Raw genomic sequence first — 18448 nt, 5'->3', positions numbered from 1 at the left:
CTCTTATTAATATTATCAATTTTATTTTATAAGTGGTAGAAAATTGTCATTATACATGACTTTTAAACAGAAGCGTGCGAAGCCCTTTGTCTAGGGGGGGGCATTTTGAAGATTTTGTAAAATTTTGCCCCCCCCCTAAATCAAAGTGCCCCGGGGGGGCACTTTGCTTTAGGGGGGGGCATTTTGATTATATATACTAATTTTAAATAAGGGCGTTTTAAGGGGTGGGATTATTTGATTATGGGCCTTCTAGTTCTTATCCCTTCTTCCCCATCCCTTCCCCCATCCCTTTTTCCCATTTATATCCCACATCTTCCCCCCCCCCCCCATCTCTTCTCCCCCATCCCTTCTCCCCACCCTGCAATGACCGAAGGGAAGGGAGCTAGAAAGCATCTTTGAAAAAAAAGTACAGAAGATAATTTAACCTCCCCCCCCCCCACCACAAAACATTTTTTATGGGTGGAAGGGGATGTTATAAAATCCTAACAGGAAGGATGAATAACCTCATTAAAAAAATTTTGGGGGGGGGGGAGATAAAAACACTCATTTTGGAAATAATTTACCAAAAATTAACATAATATGTAAAACTGATTTTAAATATTTATTTATTGTATGACAACAAGGATGACAACATCTTTAAGTAGCAAAGCACAAAAAATCATGAATAAGAATACAGACAAGTAAATTTAAAGAGCATCTGTTGAAATAAATATATATTTTAGGTAGAAAAAGTCACAAATCATTTTTCCTGTATGTTGTGTGATGACAGTCAAAGTAAATTACATACTGGATGCTCGAATCAGCGAGAAATTTTATTTTTTTAAATATTATAATCCACAAAAAAATTACTTGTCCTTTCATCTACAGATATAAAAATCTCTTAGAAATATAGGGTATAGTCTCTTTTGTGGCAACGCCTCTTAAGGGGCATTTCGTCATATTTTCATAGTAGCTTTTAAAAGGTTATTCTAGGTTAAGTTAGGTCAGGTGATTTCCCTGCAGGGTTAGGCAATTGGCCCCGCAGGAGCTATAAATAGGTGAAAAGCTACTGTGAAAATACGACGAAATGCACCTTAAGAGGCAATGTCACAAAAGGGACTATACCTGAAATTTAAAAGATACAAAAATAGCCAAAAACGTCCTGAAAAGCAGTCCAACCTCCATGAATTTTTAATAGTTAATTATACTCCATAATGATGGGAATGTTAACATTAAGTTTTAGCCTTCTATCTTTAATTGCAGTTGAAAAAATCACATTTCCCCCTTAGCATTACGTACTGACAGCTATAGTGAATTATAGAGAAGCTAAAAAGTTATATCAACATATCCTACCCTCTTTAAATGGCACTTTAAAACTCTGTTAATTTTTGATTAAGTGGTGTTTCCAAAGATTTATAAGGGCGGTGCGTGAAGGGCACCTAAAATTTTTACTCCCCCTTTGAACTAAAATCAATTAAAGACAACAAGAGTGGCGTATTTGATCAGGTTAGGAATATAGAGTGTAGTTAGTTTTAATGGTTTTTAATGAAAATTGCCATAAAAAAAACATGTCTTTTTGTAAGGGTATGTACACAAAAAAAATGATAAACTTATCCTGAAAATAATATGACATCATATATAGTTATTCATTTAGACAAGGCTTAGATAAATATCAACGCTGTTTCTTTTTTTATATAAAATAACTTTTTGATTAAATATTTGTTGTTTACACATGTTTTTAAAGAAATAAAAACACAATATACAATGCAATGTGATAAAAAGCAGAAACCATTTGGAAGGGCGCGAAGCGCAAATTTTTTTCTTCAAATATGCAGGGAGGGAGGGGTTTTTGGGCTATTTATTACACTAGTCCCCAATATTTCATATGAAATTTTCTTATTCGTTGGCTCAACAACTTTGGGGACTTTAATGGAATTTTGATTGGTTGGTTAATTAAGTCGAGTTTCCATACATTTCATCCACTAATTGTAATCTAAATAAGGGTTTGTGATTTTGTGTATCATCATTGGGGATGTACAAAATTTCTTTGGTAAAAAGTTTATATTATACAAAATAAAATACTTCCTATTACCTGGTTTGTTATGTTCAGTGGAAAAAGATTATAACCTAATTTCTACACTAATTAAAAAATTTGGTAAGGTTAAATGAATAGTAACTGTCTGGTTGGCGCGAAGCGCCAAAAATTTTTTTTTGGAGTATTTCTTGATCTTTTTTTTTGAAACTGGGATAGTTTTGCTTTTTTTAGGGTAGGGGGCAAAAAGGGGCATTTTTATTGACCAGGGGGGGGCAAAATGGGGCATTTTTCAACATTTAGGGGGGGGCAGGGGGGGCGATGGCTAGGGGGGGGCAGGGGGGGGCGTTTTGGTCGCTAGGGGGGGGCGATTGCCCCAAATGCCCCCTTCGGTTCGCACGCCACTGCTTTTAAATATGGCTAAAAACCAGTTCTAATCCAGCGGATACTAATAGGTTTCGAAGTCTTCCCATTCTTTGAAAACCCTGTCAAAACTTTGACATGAGGACTAAACCTTTTAGATTTTCTTGACTGATAGTGATAATTTGTAAATGATGACATTTCTAATTCTTTATAAAATTTTTAAACTTAGAAAATGATATAAAAAGATGAAACAAAAATGAAAATAAGCAAATAAAGAAAGAAAAGCATGAAAAATTACTTAGATCAACCTTGGGAATTATTTCCTATTTAAATAATAAAACCATTAAGAAAATATTCTTGTTTTATAATAAAGTATTTTTTTGGTCTTAATAACTAATCAACCGATTATGTTCTTCATTTTATGTAAGCTTCACATAGGTCCCAGGATGGTTTTAAGCTATTTTTCTGTTTCCCCTACCCTTCGAATACAGAGCTTCTATATAAGTTTTTGAGAAAATTTTAAGGTCAAATAGTTATTCTGAATAAATACATCCCCGTGTTAAAATTTAGTGTTATAAATAGGATGAGAACATCCCCAAGTAGCAAAGCTCTAAAAATTCATGGAAGGACAAAATGAATTATAGAGAAGATATTTAGTTGATAAATATGCAATAATCCATAGAAATCATGAAACCTTTAAAGAAAATAATGAAAAGTATTTTTAATGTCTTTTCATGCATAAATAACTGACGGACAAAGTAAAATATATACTTGATTATGATCATTAATACAGGGAATCTACAACAAAATTTTAGCTGTCTATCCTCAATATTAGCTAAGAAAATCACATTTCCCTCATAGCGTTTCAAACTGACGGCCGGACAGACAAAAGGAAATATAGAGTAGCGTCGATAGAGTAGCGTGTGTGTTATAATGGAAATTACACCTTTATGTGTTACTTTATGTCACATTTTGGCACATTATTAAATCTGTTTTGCAATAAGCAATTTTTAGTTTCTCCTAATAATGGTAAATGTGTTTTTCTTCTCCTTATATAAAAGTAACAGGATCTGTGTCTGTCTGTACCGAAGGATCTAAACTGATATGGGTTTCCTTTGCAGGTGTAGCTTCTACGTCCTAGATTCGCCCCTAGAAAAAAATTAACCCATCCCAATTTGTATTAATATTTCTTTTAACTTCAATTGAAAGTTAGGGGGGGGGGGTGGTTCGACTTCCCACAATTTTATTCGTTTAATTAAAAAGTTCTTCTCTACAGCGCGCCAGTGATAAAAAAGCAATTGTATCAAAGTGTACACTTATTTCAAAGTACTTAACAGGGACCTAAAGGGATAAGACAATGGTGATTAAATTGATGAATATCCCCAATGATGATGCACAAAATTTTCCTTCTATAGGTCACATTTAGTGGTTGATACATTTGGCCACTCAACCTAATAAACCAACCAATCAAATTTCAATAAAAGTCCCCAAAGTTGTTAATCCAACGAATAAGAAAACTTTGGGGACTAGTGTAATAAAAAGCCCAATATCCCCCCCCCCTCCCTGGTGCTAAAGCCATTATTAATAACCAACCCATGACAAAAAGTTGTCTCTAGTTGCAATTTTCTTTTGTTTCAAACAAATTATTTTTAAATTACATTTTTTAATAACTATCATCTATTTTCGGAGGTATATTGGAATGATATCAAACAGGGGTGGTAACATCCATGAAAGCAAAGCTCTAAAATTCTGAAAGAGAGACAAACGAACAATAATTTTTGTAGAGTGCCAGAACAGGTAGAACATTATTCTAAAGGTATACAAAAATGTACATATATAAAGTTGTTGCAAAATTGGGTATATACAGGATTCTGTTTGAGGACATACTTACATTTTTAGGACTTGATTATAGAGAGAATTCGCTTAAAATATTGTACCTTGTTGTCTAAGGAATCATAAATATCTGCGAATAATTTTCTCTGTGATAGTGCCTGTGTAATAAATGTGCATGTGCTTACTGTTGACATGCCACCGACGAAAGTTAATCGACCAAAATCGAATGGGAAGGGATATTTCATCTCAAGAAAAACTGACTCTAACTTTTTAACTAACTTTAATTATAATCATAAACATATTTTCGATGCTAAAATTGTTAATAATAAAAAAAGATTCACATTTTTGATTTGTTTTTAGCGAAAAAGCTAAATACAAAATAGTTTTTTATGATTAGATTGTAAGTTTTAAATAAGATCTTACTAAAAGGAACGTCCAAGCTTTTTATTGGGTTTGAGCGGGGTAATCCAATGTATTCTTTTTAAATTTTTGAGTGGGGTAGATGGATGGGTTTTAAAGTTTGAGGGGGATAAACACCACCATTACCACCACCCTTGCACGTCTATGATTACTAAAGTTATTTTTTTTTTATATATTGCCTTTTACTTCTAGAAGAAAGGCAGGATAATTACCATAAAGGAATAGGGAAGTATAAATTTTTCTAAACAACCTGTTATAAATATAAACAATTGGGGGGTGAATATTCTTAAACAACCTGTAATAAATACATAACAATTGGGGGGTGAAATATTCCTAAACAACCTGTAATAAATATAAACAATTGGGGGATGAATATTCCTAAACAACCTGTAATAAACACAAATCAATGGCATTGTTACTTTTCCTCGTGTGTGTGTTGGTTTTTGTTGTGCAGTATCGAGCAGACAGATTTACAACTTTTTATTACAAAATTTGTGTAGCTTGTACAATGATCCGTGGAATAGTTATCTATCGCATCGTATTATAGACAGCTTTCCGCGGATATTAAAATATTAAAAAGATAAAAAAGCAGTATTGTTAGACCCGAACCGGTTCTTATCCACCGGTTTCGAAGCCATATTGGAAATAATACTAGGATTATGGAAAGAAAACAAAGTAGCGGATTTCATCTTTTTTTTGATAGGTTATTTTAGGTTAGGTTATGTAAATGTTATTGATTGCTCACAGAGTTAGGAAGTTGCCCCCCCCCCCCCCGCTAGGGTTAGAGCATCCAGCAGGGGCTAGAAATAGGAAAAAGCTAATGTGAAAATACGACAAAACCCCCTAAATCGTTAACTTTCCATTATCCTAATGTTGATATGTTTTTAAAAAAATTGTTGATGCGATTTTGAACATTGAACAAACTACACAAACTTTATGAATAAAAGTTGTTAATTTACAATATATTGAATTTAACTATATACAAAACAAAACATTTTATAAATACAACAAAACTGAAATAATTTGCGAATAGGATAAAATTATATTTAACTTTGAATAAATATTCTATTATTTTCGTTCAATGGGAAAATAGAGACAAATTTTAGTTATATTTTTATCTTTAACCTATCATAATTAAAGTGAGGAAAGCTATCTGGATAATAAAAACAATATTTTTTTCAGGTATTGGTAAATATATAAAATTTTAGCCCATTTCAGAATAAAAAATTTGTATTATAAAGTTTTAAATTACGTAAAAAATGCAATAACTATACTTAAGTCGCCAGAAGGACCGGTTCACAAACATGCCTGACCTATAGAGTTACTGCGCAATTATAACTTATAGTTGCAATGATATATTTCGTCCTATTCGCAAATTATTTGTGCACATATAAAATCCCTGCAATATAATGTGCAAAATGTGTAGGTATATAATGAATTTCAGATAAGTTTAAATTTGCTGTTTTAAAAACAATATAATGACTTTAACTAAAAGTAGAGAAACGTCGTAGTTTCAAGAAATAATTAATTTTACATTTTTATACAAAAAAGCAATTGATAATTGGGACGCATGGTAAAAAAGCAGTTCAGTAATTTTTGTAATAAATTTTTTTATGACAAGTGTACTTTTATTGCAAATTATTTTATGGCAAGTGTACTTGTGACAAGTGTTTTATAAAAAAAATACTTAGCCAAAAAAGCAACTGATAAATGTGAAGTTTGACAAAAGAGCAACAAACTGCAAGTACCTGGCAACAATACCACTGACAGGAGTAACTCTCTCGTAGCAGCTGTCATCAATGGGCTCGTTGTTGTTGGCGAACTCCTCGAGGCCCAGCCAGCCGCAGCAGCTCAACTACATTATAAATTGTTTAAATGTTTTCTCGTATTCATTCGAATCCGGTGGATAGGAACCGGTTCTCATTCATACGAAAAAACTATGTCTAGCATCGTTTTATATCCAGCTTTCTACGAATATAATTCTTTGGCACCTCGGGGCTAAAAAACTGGTGTTAATCTTATAATTGTATATTCTATATCCGCGGAAAGCTGTTTATAATACGATGCGAGAAATAACTATTAAGTAATACGTTTTAAACATTTGGAAAATCTGAAAATTATCTACATAATAGGGAAGAGGGGACAATGGGCTGTTCATTACTCTAGTCCCCAAAGTTTCAGCGTTTTAACCACTAATTTTAAAGTATAGAAGGGGTTATTTTGTGATCCATCATTGATAATATGCATCAATTTATCCGCCATTTTCTTATCCCTTTAGATCCCTGTCTACATATTCGCTTGCTTATTAGCAGGGATCACAGGGGATAAGACAATGGATAAAAAGTTTCTGTACAACCCCAAGCATGATAAACAAATTTACCCTTTCAATAGATGAAAAAAAATGATTGAACAATTTAGACACTTTTAAACCAACCTCTCTCTAATTAGTAGTCCGAATGTATAAAAAATGAGCGAATGGTCTGTTCTCTGTAAAAACTTACTAATTTTGAATTAAGATTCCTTATTAATTACTAGCGGCTAAGCCCCTAAAGGCCTCAAATGGCACTTTTAATGTTTTTTTTATTTCAAATATGTCTATGTTGTGTTGAAGTCTTTACGTAAAATCGAGATTAGTAAAACAAAATTTTGATTTTTTTTATTTCTCTTTGGAGGGTGGTGGTACCCTCCCCCAAAATAGCTATAAACCTTCCCGGGACATATGAGAAACTACCCTTAAGGAGAACTTGATTAGTTTAGTGGTTAGCGAGATCCTTCGGTACAGACAAATAGACAGTCTGTTACTTTATTATAAGGATAAAACTTACATGTTTCTGAACAAGATTTTTGGTTCCCTGGTTCACCTCCAACCATCCTTTCTCCAAAATATTCTCCATCTAAAATAGATTTATAAATAATTTAGAATATTAATATTGATATGTTCTTCTGCTATAGTATTTTCGGCTTTTACAATTTTAAATTTACATTTAAGGGTGAAGATCGACTTAAGAGTATGTAAAGTATAAATAGTTATGATTTAATAACTAAATTTTTTACAATCCTAGTTTACTCCAACCAATCAAGTTAAAATAGGAATACTCAAAGATTTTAATCCTACGAAGTGATTGAACGTGTTACTTATCGCATCATTTAATAAACAGCTTTACGTGGATATAAAAAGAAAAAATAAAACAAGTTTTGTTAGACCCGAGTATCAAAGGCCCGTACTAATAAAACTGCTTTTAATCTTATGGTTTTTATTTTAGTGTTCGTGGTAACTTGTCTGTAAAACGATACTATACTTGATTTTTAAGTATGGCTGAGAATCGGTTCTAATCCACTGGATATTAATCGGTTTCGAAGCCATACTAGAAAAAACTATTCAATTTTAAAAAAATCACCAAAGTCAGTAGCAAAAATATTGCAAAAACGCTATCCATGCATAAAAAGTATTCGCGCCTGCATATATTTAATTCCCAGGACTCGAAAATCTTTGCCAAATTGATTTTATTATTGCACTTTTGTTAGTCCGGAATATAGGGTATAGGTATAAAACCATACTCACGACCGTGGCTTAATTAGTAAGCGCATCCCCTCATCGTCGGGAAGGGATGAGTTCAAATCCCGTAATAACTGAAGACGTTGAAAATGATTTTTACTGCTACTATGTCAGATGTGAGAAAATAATAGTTAGAGTAGCAGAAATGCCAATACGCAGTTATGACTTTCAGACAAAGGTCCTACAATCAAAGAGTTCTTTGTCTAATGGATGTTACTTAACCTAATACCCCGGGTGTTTGGACAAAAAAGGAGTGAAATAGCTCCCCATAGTTACCCATGGTTGTTGGACCTCACGTCAAAGTTTCATGCAGGAGATAAAAATAGCCTAAAACCATCCCAGGACCTATGTAGAGCTACCCTAAAATGGAGAACTCATTTGTTTCAGTATTTATTGAAATCTTTAGCTACAGACAAAAAACCTTACTAATTTAATTTATATTATAGGATGACTAGATATTTTAAATTTTTTTTGTTTAGTTCAAACATCCATATTCCTGATGGCAAATTTCACGCGAAAAAATTTGCAATTGATTTGATATTGAATTATATTATCCTAAATTATATGCACTGTTTAATTTTCAAGTATGTACTTTATTTGGCAATTAGGCTTACATTTAAAATTAAATTAGGGATCTTAAGGGATAAAACATAAAACACGATAATTTTATTCTCAATGTTGATACACAAATTTCCCCTAATTAGAATTATTAGTATATAAGTACCCAAAGTTTTAAAACCAACGAAGAGATTACATTTTTGGTACTAGCGTAATTCACAGTAAATTGTCCCCTCTTTCTCTGACTAATAAAACATTGGATACCAAAGTTATTTACAGTCCAATGTACATTCCCTCCTTAAATTACATACACTTTCATATTATTCTGTATATGTCAGTGTACTCCTTTATCCCTGATAAATTTAGCTTGAGTTGTCCAGGGATTTGGGAATAGGTCAATGGGCAATTACTTTATTTTTCCCATAATTAAAACCTGATTTAACCGTATGGTCTGTTCTTTATTGTAGCAAGTCCTAAGGCACTAACAACCCAACTAGTGCAGACATCAAAGCCTTTGATTATACGACATTTGTCTAAAAGTCCAAACTGTGCATAGTAAAGCGTTGGCCTAGGCATTCCCCTTTCTTTTAGTATGTGGCGCATATGACAAAAAGTAACAGGTTCAAGTTTTAACGTCTTGACTATGACTCAGGTTGGGTCGAGATTCAAACCTTTCACCTCCCCAATTACGAGCAGATATATGCTACGCTATTGTTAACTGACAAATATTGAGGAAATCAAAGGGTTGTAGATTAATTCAACCATGATTGTGCTTTCCCTCCCTGTAGTGCGTTCTTTAGTTTAATTATCCAATTAAATTTGCCTAATTTATTATCATTACGCTTAGGATAGTCAAGGTCACGTGAGACCACAGAAAAAGGTGACGAGAAACTTTATAATTTTAAAAAAGTTTAAAATTGTATAAAAATATTTTTTTGGTGTCCAACTTTTCGCCATTTGTATAGTTATTTATCGCATAGTACTATAGAAAGCCTTCCGCGGATATTAAAATGAAAAATTATAAGATTAAAACCAGTTTTGTTCACCCCCGGGGCTTAAGGTCCGTGTTTAAAATACTGGTACTAATTTTTCATGATTTTTTTTCTTCAAAATTCGTGGAAAATTATCTGTAATACGAAGCTATACATGATTTTTGAGTATGGCTGAGAACCTGTTCTAATCAATCGGATATCAATCACTTTCGAAGCCATATACTTGAAAAAATAAATTCCTTCCAACTATTGAATTTTTACAAATGCAAATCAAACAATGAACAGAAGAAAATTAATACAATTTGTTCCAATATGATTATTATGAAATGATAATTAATTTTTGACAAAAAAATTAAATAAAAATATTGATCCTATTGTATCCCACACAAACAAGTTATAGGGTAGCTTTTCAACTTAAAAACATCTAACTGAAACTAATAAAATTAATCAGCAATTCTTATATACCAATCAAACGAACATTTAAAATCCAAAAAATACACAATTCATCTTAATTTCCTTTAGATTCAAGTTCAAATTGTGTTATTGTTGTGTATCAATCAAAACTGGAACGTTCATATTCAGTGCATAGAATTGGTACTGCAAGTGTTAATAAATCACTGAATATGACATTTTAATTAAGTAACTTATTTAATGTTAAGCCATTTATTTTTTAAAAACCTTATATAAAAGTAAGCGGATCTCTGTGTGTTTTTTACCTAAGGATTTGATAACCGCTAAACCGATATGGTTCTCCTTTACAATTTAGCTTCTCATGTGTCCTGGGAAGGTTTATTTCTAATGATTAAGTAATTTATGGGAAGGAATTTTTTAGTCCTTAAAAAAAGAAGTACTAATAGATGCCTCTAGGGGCGTAGCCGCTAGTAATTTAATAAATAAGAAAGATACAGTCAAAATAAATATTTAACTTACATACAGACTAGAAATAGTACTAGAGTAGCCGCGCTCCTTATACATACATACAACATGTTCGTTCATTTTAATGGCTTGTCATTTTTCTGTATGAGAAGAAAATGGATGTAGAATATACGTGGATAATAAGACAGGGGAAAATTGTCGTAAATTTAGCTTGCTAATACGGACCCCATTTATTGGTCAGTTTATCCAGTAGAAGAAAGGGGACGGGGTAACGGGGTTGGATGGCGGTTATCGTTATATTAGCCCGCTGCTAGTTTCACTTTATAACAGAGCATGAAAATCTGATGTAACATCCAAGTAATAATATATCCAATCCATTGAGAAGAAAAGACTTTTTATTTATTTTATTTTCTTAATTTATGTTTGGTTAATGTCAAGTTTAATATACAAATTAATCATAAAAGTTTTAATTTTAAACAAGGTTGACAACATCCATAAGTAGCGAAGCACAAAAAAAACATAAGTTGTACAAACAGACAAAGTTTAGTTCTCATTGAAAACAAAGAGAGAGATTATTCAAAAACTCAAAGAAAATCAAGAAACCTTTAAAAATAATGTTTATGTTTTTTGAAGCAAGAACAACAGACAGATAGACGGACAATGCAATGTATAGGCTATAATTCGAGTGGCTTCACCCCTAGCCTGCAAGGGTGGGAAGAACGTTCCAAAGTGTAACTCCCTCATTTTTGTTGTAAAATAAAGTCTTAATTGAATCTGCAAAATCGGAATTGCAAGACATCAACTTGGCAAATTTTTCTAATTGACTTACTTTAATTAAATGGCAAAAATAAGATAAAATATCCAATCATAATATGCTCTGCATATTTTTAAAAATCTTTCAAGAATATGTTTTAACTCTATGAAGACTCCAATTTAAAATAATATATAATGTACAAAATTGGGCCCTGAATTAGCCCATCATCATCTTAACTGTACCCAATGAAAATAGATGCAATGTCATAGCTAGGTATGTACGGAAACCTAGATTTATTTTGCAGTTTTATACAAATTGTACAAAATATTATAATATATTTTGGCCGTTTGCCCGATCGTTCTCCTGGTTTAAAAAATGATTAAAACGTAAGTAACAAAAATAAATAGTCTATCTAATGAAAAGTCATATTCAGCAATTTATTGACAATAACGTCAAAATTACAGTGCAAATCTTGAGATTTAGTGCAGTTGGCCTATCATTGTATAGTATGTATACATTAATATTTATGTCAACCTATTTATGTCACGAAAAATGACTTTGTACATTGCATATGATGATTAAAATAACATACATGTTGTTCGACATATTTTTTCAGTCTAAAAAAATAGAAATAAATGGTTTTAATTAAAATTTTGATTATCCTGTAAATAAAGTAGTAACCTTTTTTGTCTGAAGCTTACGAATTCAATGACTACTGAACAGATTGAGTTCTTAACTTTAGGGAACCTTCACATAGTTTTCGGATGGTTTTAGGCTACACAAATACACAAGAAGCACAGCAATAAAAACTAAAATCGAACGTAGTAATATTACACACGAACTGAGAACTAACGGACATGCTAAGTTTAGGAAAAGTTGTGCAAATAAAAATGACAAAATTTTGAAAAAAGAACCCAAAATATTTAACTAAAATATTGTTATTATAAGCCTAATAGGTCAAAACTCGCTTAAAACAATTAAGTTATGAGCTTATGGGATAATTATATATATTATCCTATAGGATATTGTTAAGTAGTTAGGGCACCGTTACTTTTCAGGGGTTAAGTTAAAGCTAAAAAAAAAAATCAAAAAGCGTAGCTAATTAAAAAATTTGTATATAATACCGTTGTAATAGTAATCAAACATAATTTTTGATAAAACAAACGAAAATTTAATTTAAATGTTTGTTTTGTTTGGGGGGGGGGGGGTAACCTCTCACAAAATAGTTAAGAACCTTATCTGGAGAAGTTCATTGTCAATGTTCAGTGGTTATCGAAATTCGAAATGAATAAGGATTTATAATTTTCACTTTTATGTGTTATGACCGTTTCTAACATAACTTAAAGTTTTGTTTTGTTTTCCCTAAATGCCTGTTTGTGTATATTATAATTTACCTATCATAAAGATAATTTTATGGGACTAGAGCAACGGTAAATAGTTACTACAGACATACTCTTATAATTTACAACATTTAAGTGACATTTATCCACGGAACCTAAGGGATAAGACAATGGATGATATCTTGATTTACATCCTCAAGGATGATAAACAAAATCATCTCCTATGTAGAGCTGAATTATTGGTTGAAAAGTTTGGCTCCTACGAATTTTTATCCATTAATCAAGATTAAATAAAATGTTCCCATAGTTTTAAAGCTATCTAATGTTAACTTGTTTAGAAAACTTTTGTGACTAGTATAATTTACAGTCCAATATACCCTCCCTCCCTGAATTTATTTTAACAAGGCAATCTAATTTACTCATACATTGAATTTTAACAGGTATTTAACGGGATATGCCAATGGACAATAAATTGATGTACATCTTCAATGATGATACACAAAATTACTCCATTTGTAGATTAAAATTAGTGGTTGAAACGATTGGACACTCAACTAAATGAACCAACAAATCAAAATTCAATAAAAGTTCCATTGGTTGTTAAGCCAACGAATAAGAAAATTTATTATAAGACTTTGGGGACTAGAATAATAAAGAGCCCAATCTCCCCTACCTCCCTGGAATTTAACGATGTTTAAGGTTGGTGTTGTTTTATAACGACAAAAATGTTACATTTCAGAAAGGGAGGGGAGGGGACATTGGACTGTAGATTATGCTTGTTCCCATAATTATATAAACACAGTCGCTTACTTGTTGGCTTAAAAACCTTGGATACTTGATTGGTTGGTAAAAACTAGCAATGTACAAACCTTTAAACTAATAATTATAATCTATGGAAGGGGTAATTTTTTTTATCTTCATTGAAGATGTAAATTAATTTATCTTATCCATTGTCTTATCTTTTAATTATAATCTTACTAGCGGCTTCGCCCCTAGCCTCTAGGGGCTTTGCCCCAAGAGGTGATAAAAAAAATTAAGGTGAAATTCGTAAAAGGACCAAGGAAATCTTCTGCAAAAAAAAAAGAAATGGGGGGGGGGATTTTTTTGTTTTTGGGGGGGGTTGGGGGTGTCCCACCCCCCAAGAAAATATCTTAAAACCACCACAGGACCAGTAGGTATATTCCCTGAAGAGTAGAGCCCATTCGGTTCAGCGGTTACCGAGATCTTAAGCTTCAGACGGACAGACAGACGGACAGACATCGTTCTACTTTGTATTATAGATTATTGGAATGTCGTCCTATTATTTTCAATCAGACATGCTTAATGTGTTTGTAATGTCGACAAGAATATTAGGCTATGTTAGCACATTTCCAATGATATTTTTTTCTTATGTTGCTATAAAGTAGAAAACGCATTTTTGGACGATTGGTATTATAAGTCAACGATTTTTTTTCTCATATTAAACTTGAAAATGACAAAATCGTTTTTATTATATCTTGAAATTGTTCATATTCTTAATCTTATCAAATCAATTTCCGACCTTATTTGTTACATAATAATCTTATCAAAAACATACAACCAAGGGCTCTACTATAAACATAGGCACGTTAAAACTATGACATTTTAGCATTTTTACTTCTTATTAGTGCAGCTATTCTATAGCTAGGGTCCGTCCGTATGACAAGATGTGATTTTCTCATTGGTTATTATACTAGATATCTGAATTTTTCTCTTCCTTTTTTTCTCATTCTTTTTTTCTTTCTCTTTTTCCTCTTTATTCTTTTTCTTTTTTGTATCCTCTTTCTTTATCTTTATCTTAAAAAGTACTTTTAGTTTTAAATGCTGTGTTACTAATGGATAGTTTACTTGTTTAAAGCTGCATTACTTAGATATCGGAATGAACCTAGTAAAAGTGTCTGACTCTGATTATGACGTAAAAAAAATTAGCCACTGAGAGGGCACTATAAATTTTACCATTGCACATAGGGGCAACAAGGGGCAACAATTCACCACCCCCAAATCAAGTTTTAAACATTCTATGAGTATTATCATACCCAATGTACATCAGATTTTAAAGGAATCATAAAAATACGCTTTTTAAGTAAGCATTCTAATGCATGGAAGTCAAGAAATGCAAAAATTTTCTTACAGAAAAGGGCATACTTTTTGTGTTTCACCAACAATTTTAAAAGTATTATAAAATCTCTTAGAATTAACGTAATTAGACAAAATAACTTCTGATGAGTCATGCATTACATATATTTTGACAGTATAAAAGAAAAAAATACAAATACAAGAAATTAGTCCTAAATAATTATAGTTGAAGTCAAGATTTTAGTTTATTTTTGCTTGTTTTTTAATCAACATTTAAGTAGACAGTAAGAGAAAACATGTTTTCGCCGGGTGTCGCCGGCTAAAAAAACGATATTTGATTACCCAAAGACATATTTTAATCGCCAGTACTGGTTTCATTTACCCCCCCGCGCCCCCGTAGGGGTTTTTAGCGCGTTTTCTGAGGCTGGGTGCACAAAAACTTTGTTAGGAAAATCTTTTAAATGCGCTTTTAAAGTCAAAATGAAAGATGTAATACATATAGATAAACGACGCAAAAACATAGTTATAAGAAATATTTATTTGATTAGACTTTGAATTAAAGTTGATAATGAATATTTTCAAGTTCTATTGCACTAAATGATGGAGACGGGAGGAAGGGGGGGGGAAGCTAAACCTAAATCTAAACCTTTTTATGTTTGATGTTTTAATGTAACTGAATAATCGTTTCTATAGATTATTACAAATATCAGGGATCTACGGGGATAAGACAAAGGTCAATAAATTGTTGTACATCCCCAATGATAATACACAAAATTACCCCTTGTGTAGATTAAAGTTAGTAGTTAAAACGTTTAAACACACAACTGTAAAACTTTGGGGACTAGTGTTATAAACAGCCCAATGTCCCCTACCTCACTGCGGAAAGGTAGTTAATATGCAAATAACGTGAGGTTCTTATAATCATTCTAAAGAAAGGGAGGGGACTGTTAATTACACTAGTCCCCAAACTTCAAAGTTTTATAATAACGTTTTTATATTCGTTAGCATAAGAACTTCAGGAAATTTAATTGATTTTTTATTGGTTGGTTCATTAAGATGAGTGTCAAAACTTTTCAACCACTAATTGTCATCTACAGACAAATAATTTTGTAATATAATTAATTAAATATGTATTTATTAAATATGTATCAATATTGGGGATGTTAATCGGTTATTGTTTTGTTCCTTAGATCCCTAGGTGTTAATCCTTATACTAAAGTAACAGGATGTCTGTGTGTTTGTGTGTCTGTGTGTTTGTACCGAAGGATCTCGCTTACCGCTGAACCGATCGGGTTCTCCTTAACAGGGTAGCTTCTCATAAGTCCCGGGAAGGTTTATAACTATTTTGGGGGAGGGTACCACCACCCTATCAGGAGAAATCGCCCCTAGAAAAAAATTACCCCTCACGAAAAAGAGACTCCAACGAAACATAAACCAATTATTTCTGTAATTAGATATTTTAAATAAAAAAAAACATTCAAAGTGCCCCTAGAGGCCTCTAGGGGCGTAGCCGCTAGTATATAATACAAAGTAGCTTGATTTCTGTTTGTCTGTCCGCCCATCCCTTAAGATCTCGCTAACCACTAAATCGATTGAATTCTACTCTTCAGGGAATATATCTACTGGTCCTGTGGTTGTTTAAAGCTCTTTTTCAAAAATAAAAACCCCCAAATTTTTTTTTCATATTTCTATAATTAGGGTCGGTCCGTCCGTACGTCTGGTACAGTTAGCTCTTTTACTTAACTTAAACAGGCTAGAATTGTCCTATCGATCTCAAACTTTTCAAGCTGATTTCTACAACAGTTAGGTACAACTTAGAAAGCACAGCAACTCTATAATCGTTACCAGAAAGTCCGTACATCCATTTATAACAAGCTGATTTTTACTTTTTTGACAACAAATAATTGTTTTGAATGTTAAAAATATCCTATTCATCTGATTTTTTGAATACTGATTCTTATTTCAATAAGGTGTAATGTTATAAGCGAAGCATCTCTATAATCAAGTCCTTAAAACGTCAGTATGTCCTCAAACAGTAACATGTATTTAATCAGTTTTAATTACAATTTTGTATAGACATGCATTAATATTCAGTTCTGACACTTCACAAGTGTTAATGTTCGTTTGTCCTTCCATTTCAGAGCTTTGCTTCTTTCATTGATGTTGTCATCCTTGTTTAATTACCTCTTGGGGCAAAACCCCTAGAGGCTAGGGGCGAAGCCGCTAGTATACATATAAACAGTAAACAAGAATCATAATATCATTATAAATATAGATATTAGTTAATAAAAAATTTTGTTAATCATGCCCACATTTATAATGGATTTATTAAACATAAAAATAAAGTGAAACTTGTAGCTTGCTAAAATAAGGATCCCCATCCACCCCCATTTACACCATACCCTCCCCTCCTACTGAAATGAATTCCATGACCCCAAATTTGACACTTTGAACACTAAAATCGGACTACAATTGACATAGTTACACTTTAAAGGGCCCAAAAAGCTAGTGATAGGGTAGCTGCGCTACTAAAAAATTCTCATATTGCTCTGACAACCAAAACCTCTAATTAGACATTTTAAACACGAAATTCAAGATAGTTGATGGATAGATAGATGGATAGATAGATGAATAGATATATGGATAGATAGATGGATAAGTAAATGGATAATCAGATGGATAGATGGATAGATAGATAGAGGGATAGATTGATGGATGGATAAATTGATAGTTAATGGATAAAGAGATGATAAGTTGATGGATAGATAGATGGATCGATATATAGATGGATAGACAGATGGATAGATAGATGGATAGATAGATGGATAGATAGATGGATAGATAGATGGATAGATAGATGGATAGATAGATGGATAGATAGATGGATAGATAGATGGATAGATAGATTGATAGATAGATGGATAGATAGATGGATAGATAGATGGATAGATAGATGGATAGATAGATGGATAGATAGATGGATAGATAGATGGATAGATAGATGGATAGATAGATTGATAGATAGATGGATAGATAGATGGATAGATAGATGGATAGATAGATGGATAGATAGATGGATAGATAGATGGATAGATAGATGGATAGATAGATGGATAGATAGATGGATTGATAGATGGATAGATAGATGGATAGATATATGGATAGATAGATGTATAGATTGATGGATAGATAGATAGGGTAAGGGGGGGCTATTTTCGGGAGGGGTTAATCTGGTAATTTTCTATCTACCTTCATAAAATGACCTTTATCTCCATGTTCCTTTCAAATGACAGAAAAAAACATAAAAGCAAATTTGTTTGTTGTTAAATTACCTACAAAAAAATATAAAATGAAATTTTTGTGAGATGAACTTAAAGGGTACTAAATAATTAAATCCCCTTTTTGGTTGATTTGCCCCAATGTGCATTGGTCAATTACAGTGTATACTGGCCATTCATTGGCTATTTTTTTACGTCATAATCAGAGTCAGACACTTTTACTAGGTTCTATCGAAATAGTCTAATTAAGTTACCAACTAACAGGTTATATTTTAAAGAAACGTTGCTATATGACGGAGAACAGTATGAAGTTATTGAGTAACTGCGCTACCAAAAGTTGGAACTTACCGTAACGGACATAATCTTGAGGGCT

At 32.2% G+C, this 18448-nt stretch overlaps 1 protein-coding gene across 2 annotated transcripts in view; it reads right to left on the bottom strand.

Moving 5' to 3' along the window:
* Positions 1-18448, bottom strand: part of LOC145322003 (CD82 antigen-like) — a 60943-nt gene that overhangs the window by 6889 nt on the left and 35606 nt on the right. For both annotated transcript variants that reach the window (XM_080163729.1, XM_080163730.1), the window contains exons 5-6: positions 7453-7521; positions 6376-6482 (exon numbers count right to left, since the gene is read on the bottom strand). In XM_080163729.1, coding sequence (XP_080019855.1) covers positions 6376-6482; positions 7453-7521 — 176 coding nt within the window. The remainder of the gene's footprint in view (positions 1-6375; positions 6483-7452; positions 7522-18448) is intronic.

The sequence above is a fragment of the Acartia tonsa genome, chromosome 6, assembly GCF_053477335.1.
Source record: "Acartia tonsa isolate MP-2025a chromosome 6, ASM5347733v1, whole genome shotgun sequence".
Taxonomy (NCBI): Eukaryota; Metazoa; Arthropoda; class Copepoda; order Calanoida; family Acartiidae; genus Acartia; species Acartia tonsa.
This window is presented reverse-complemented; position numbering and strand designations above follow the sequence as displayed.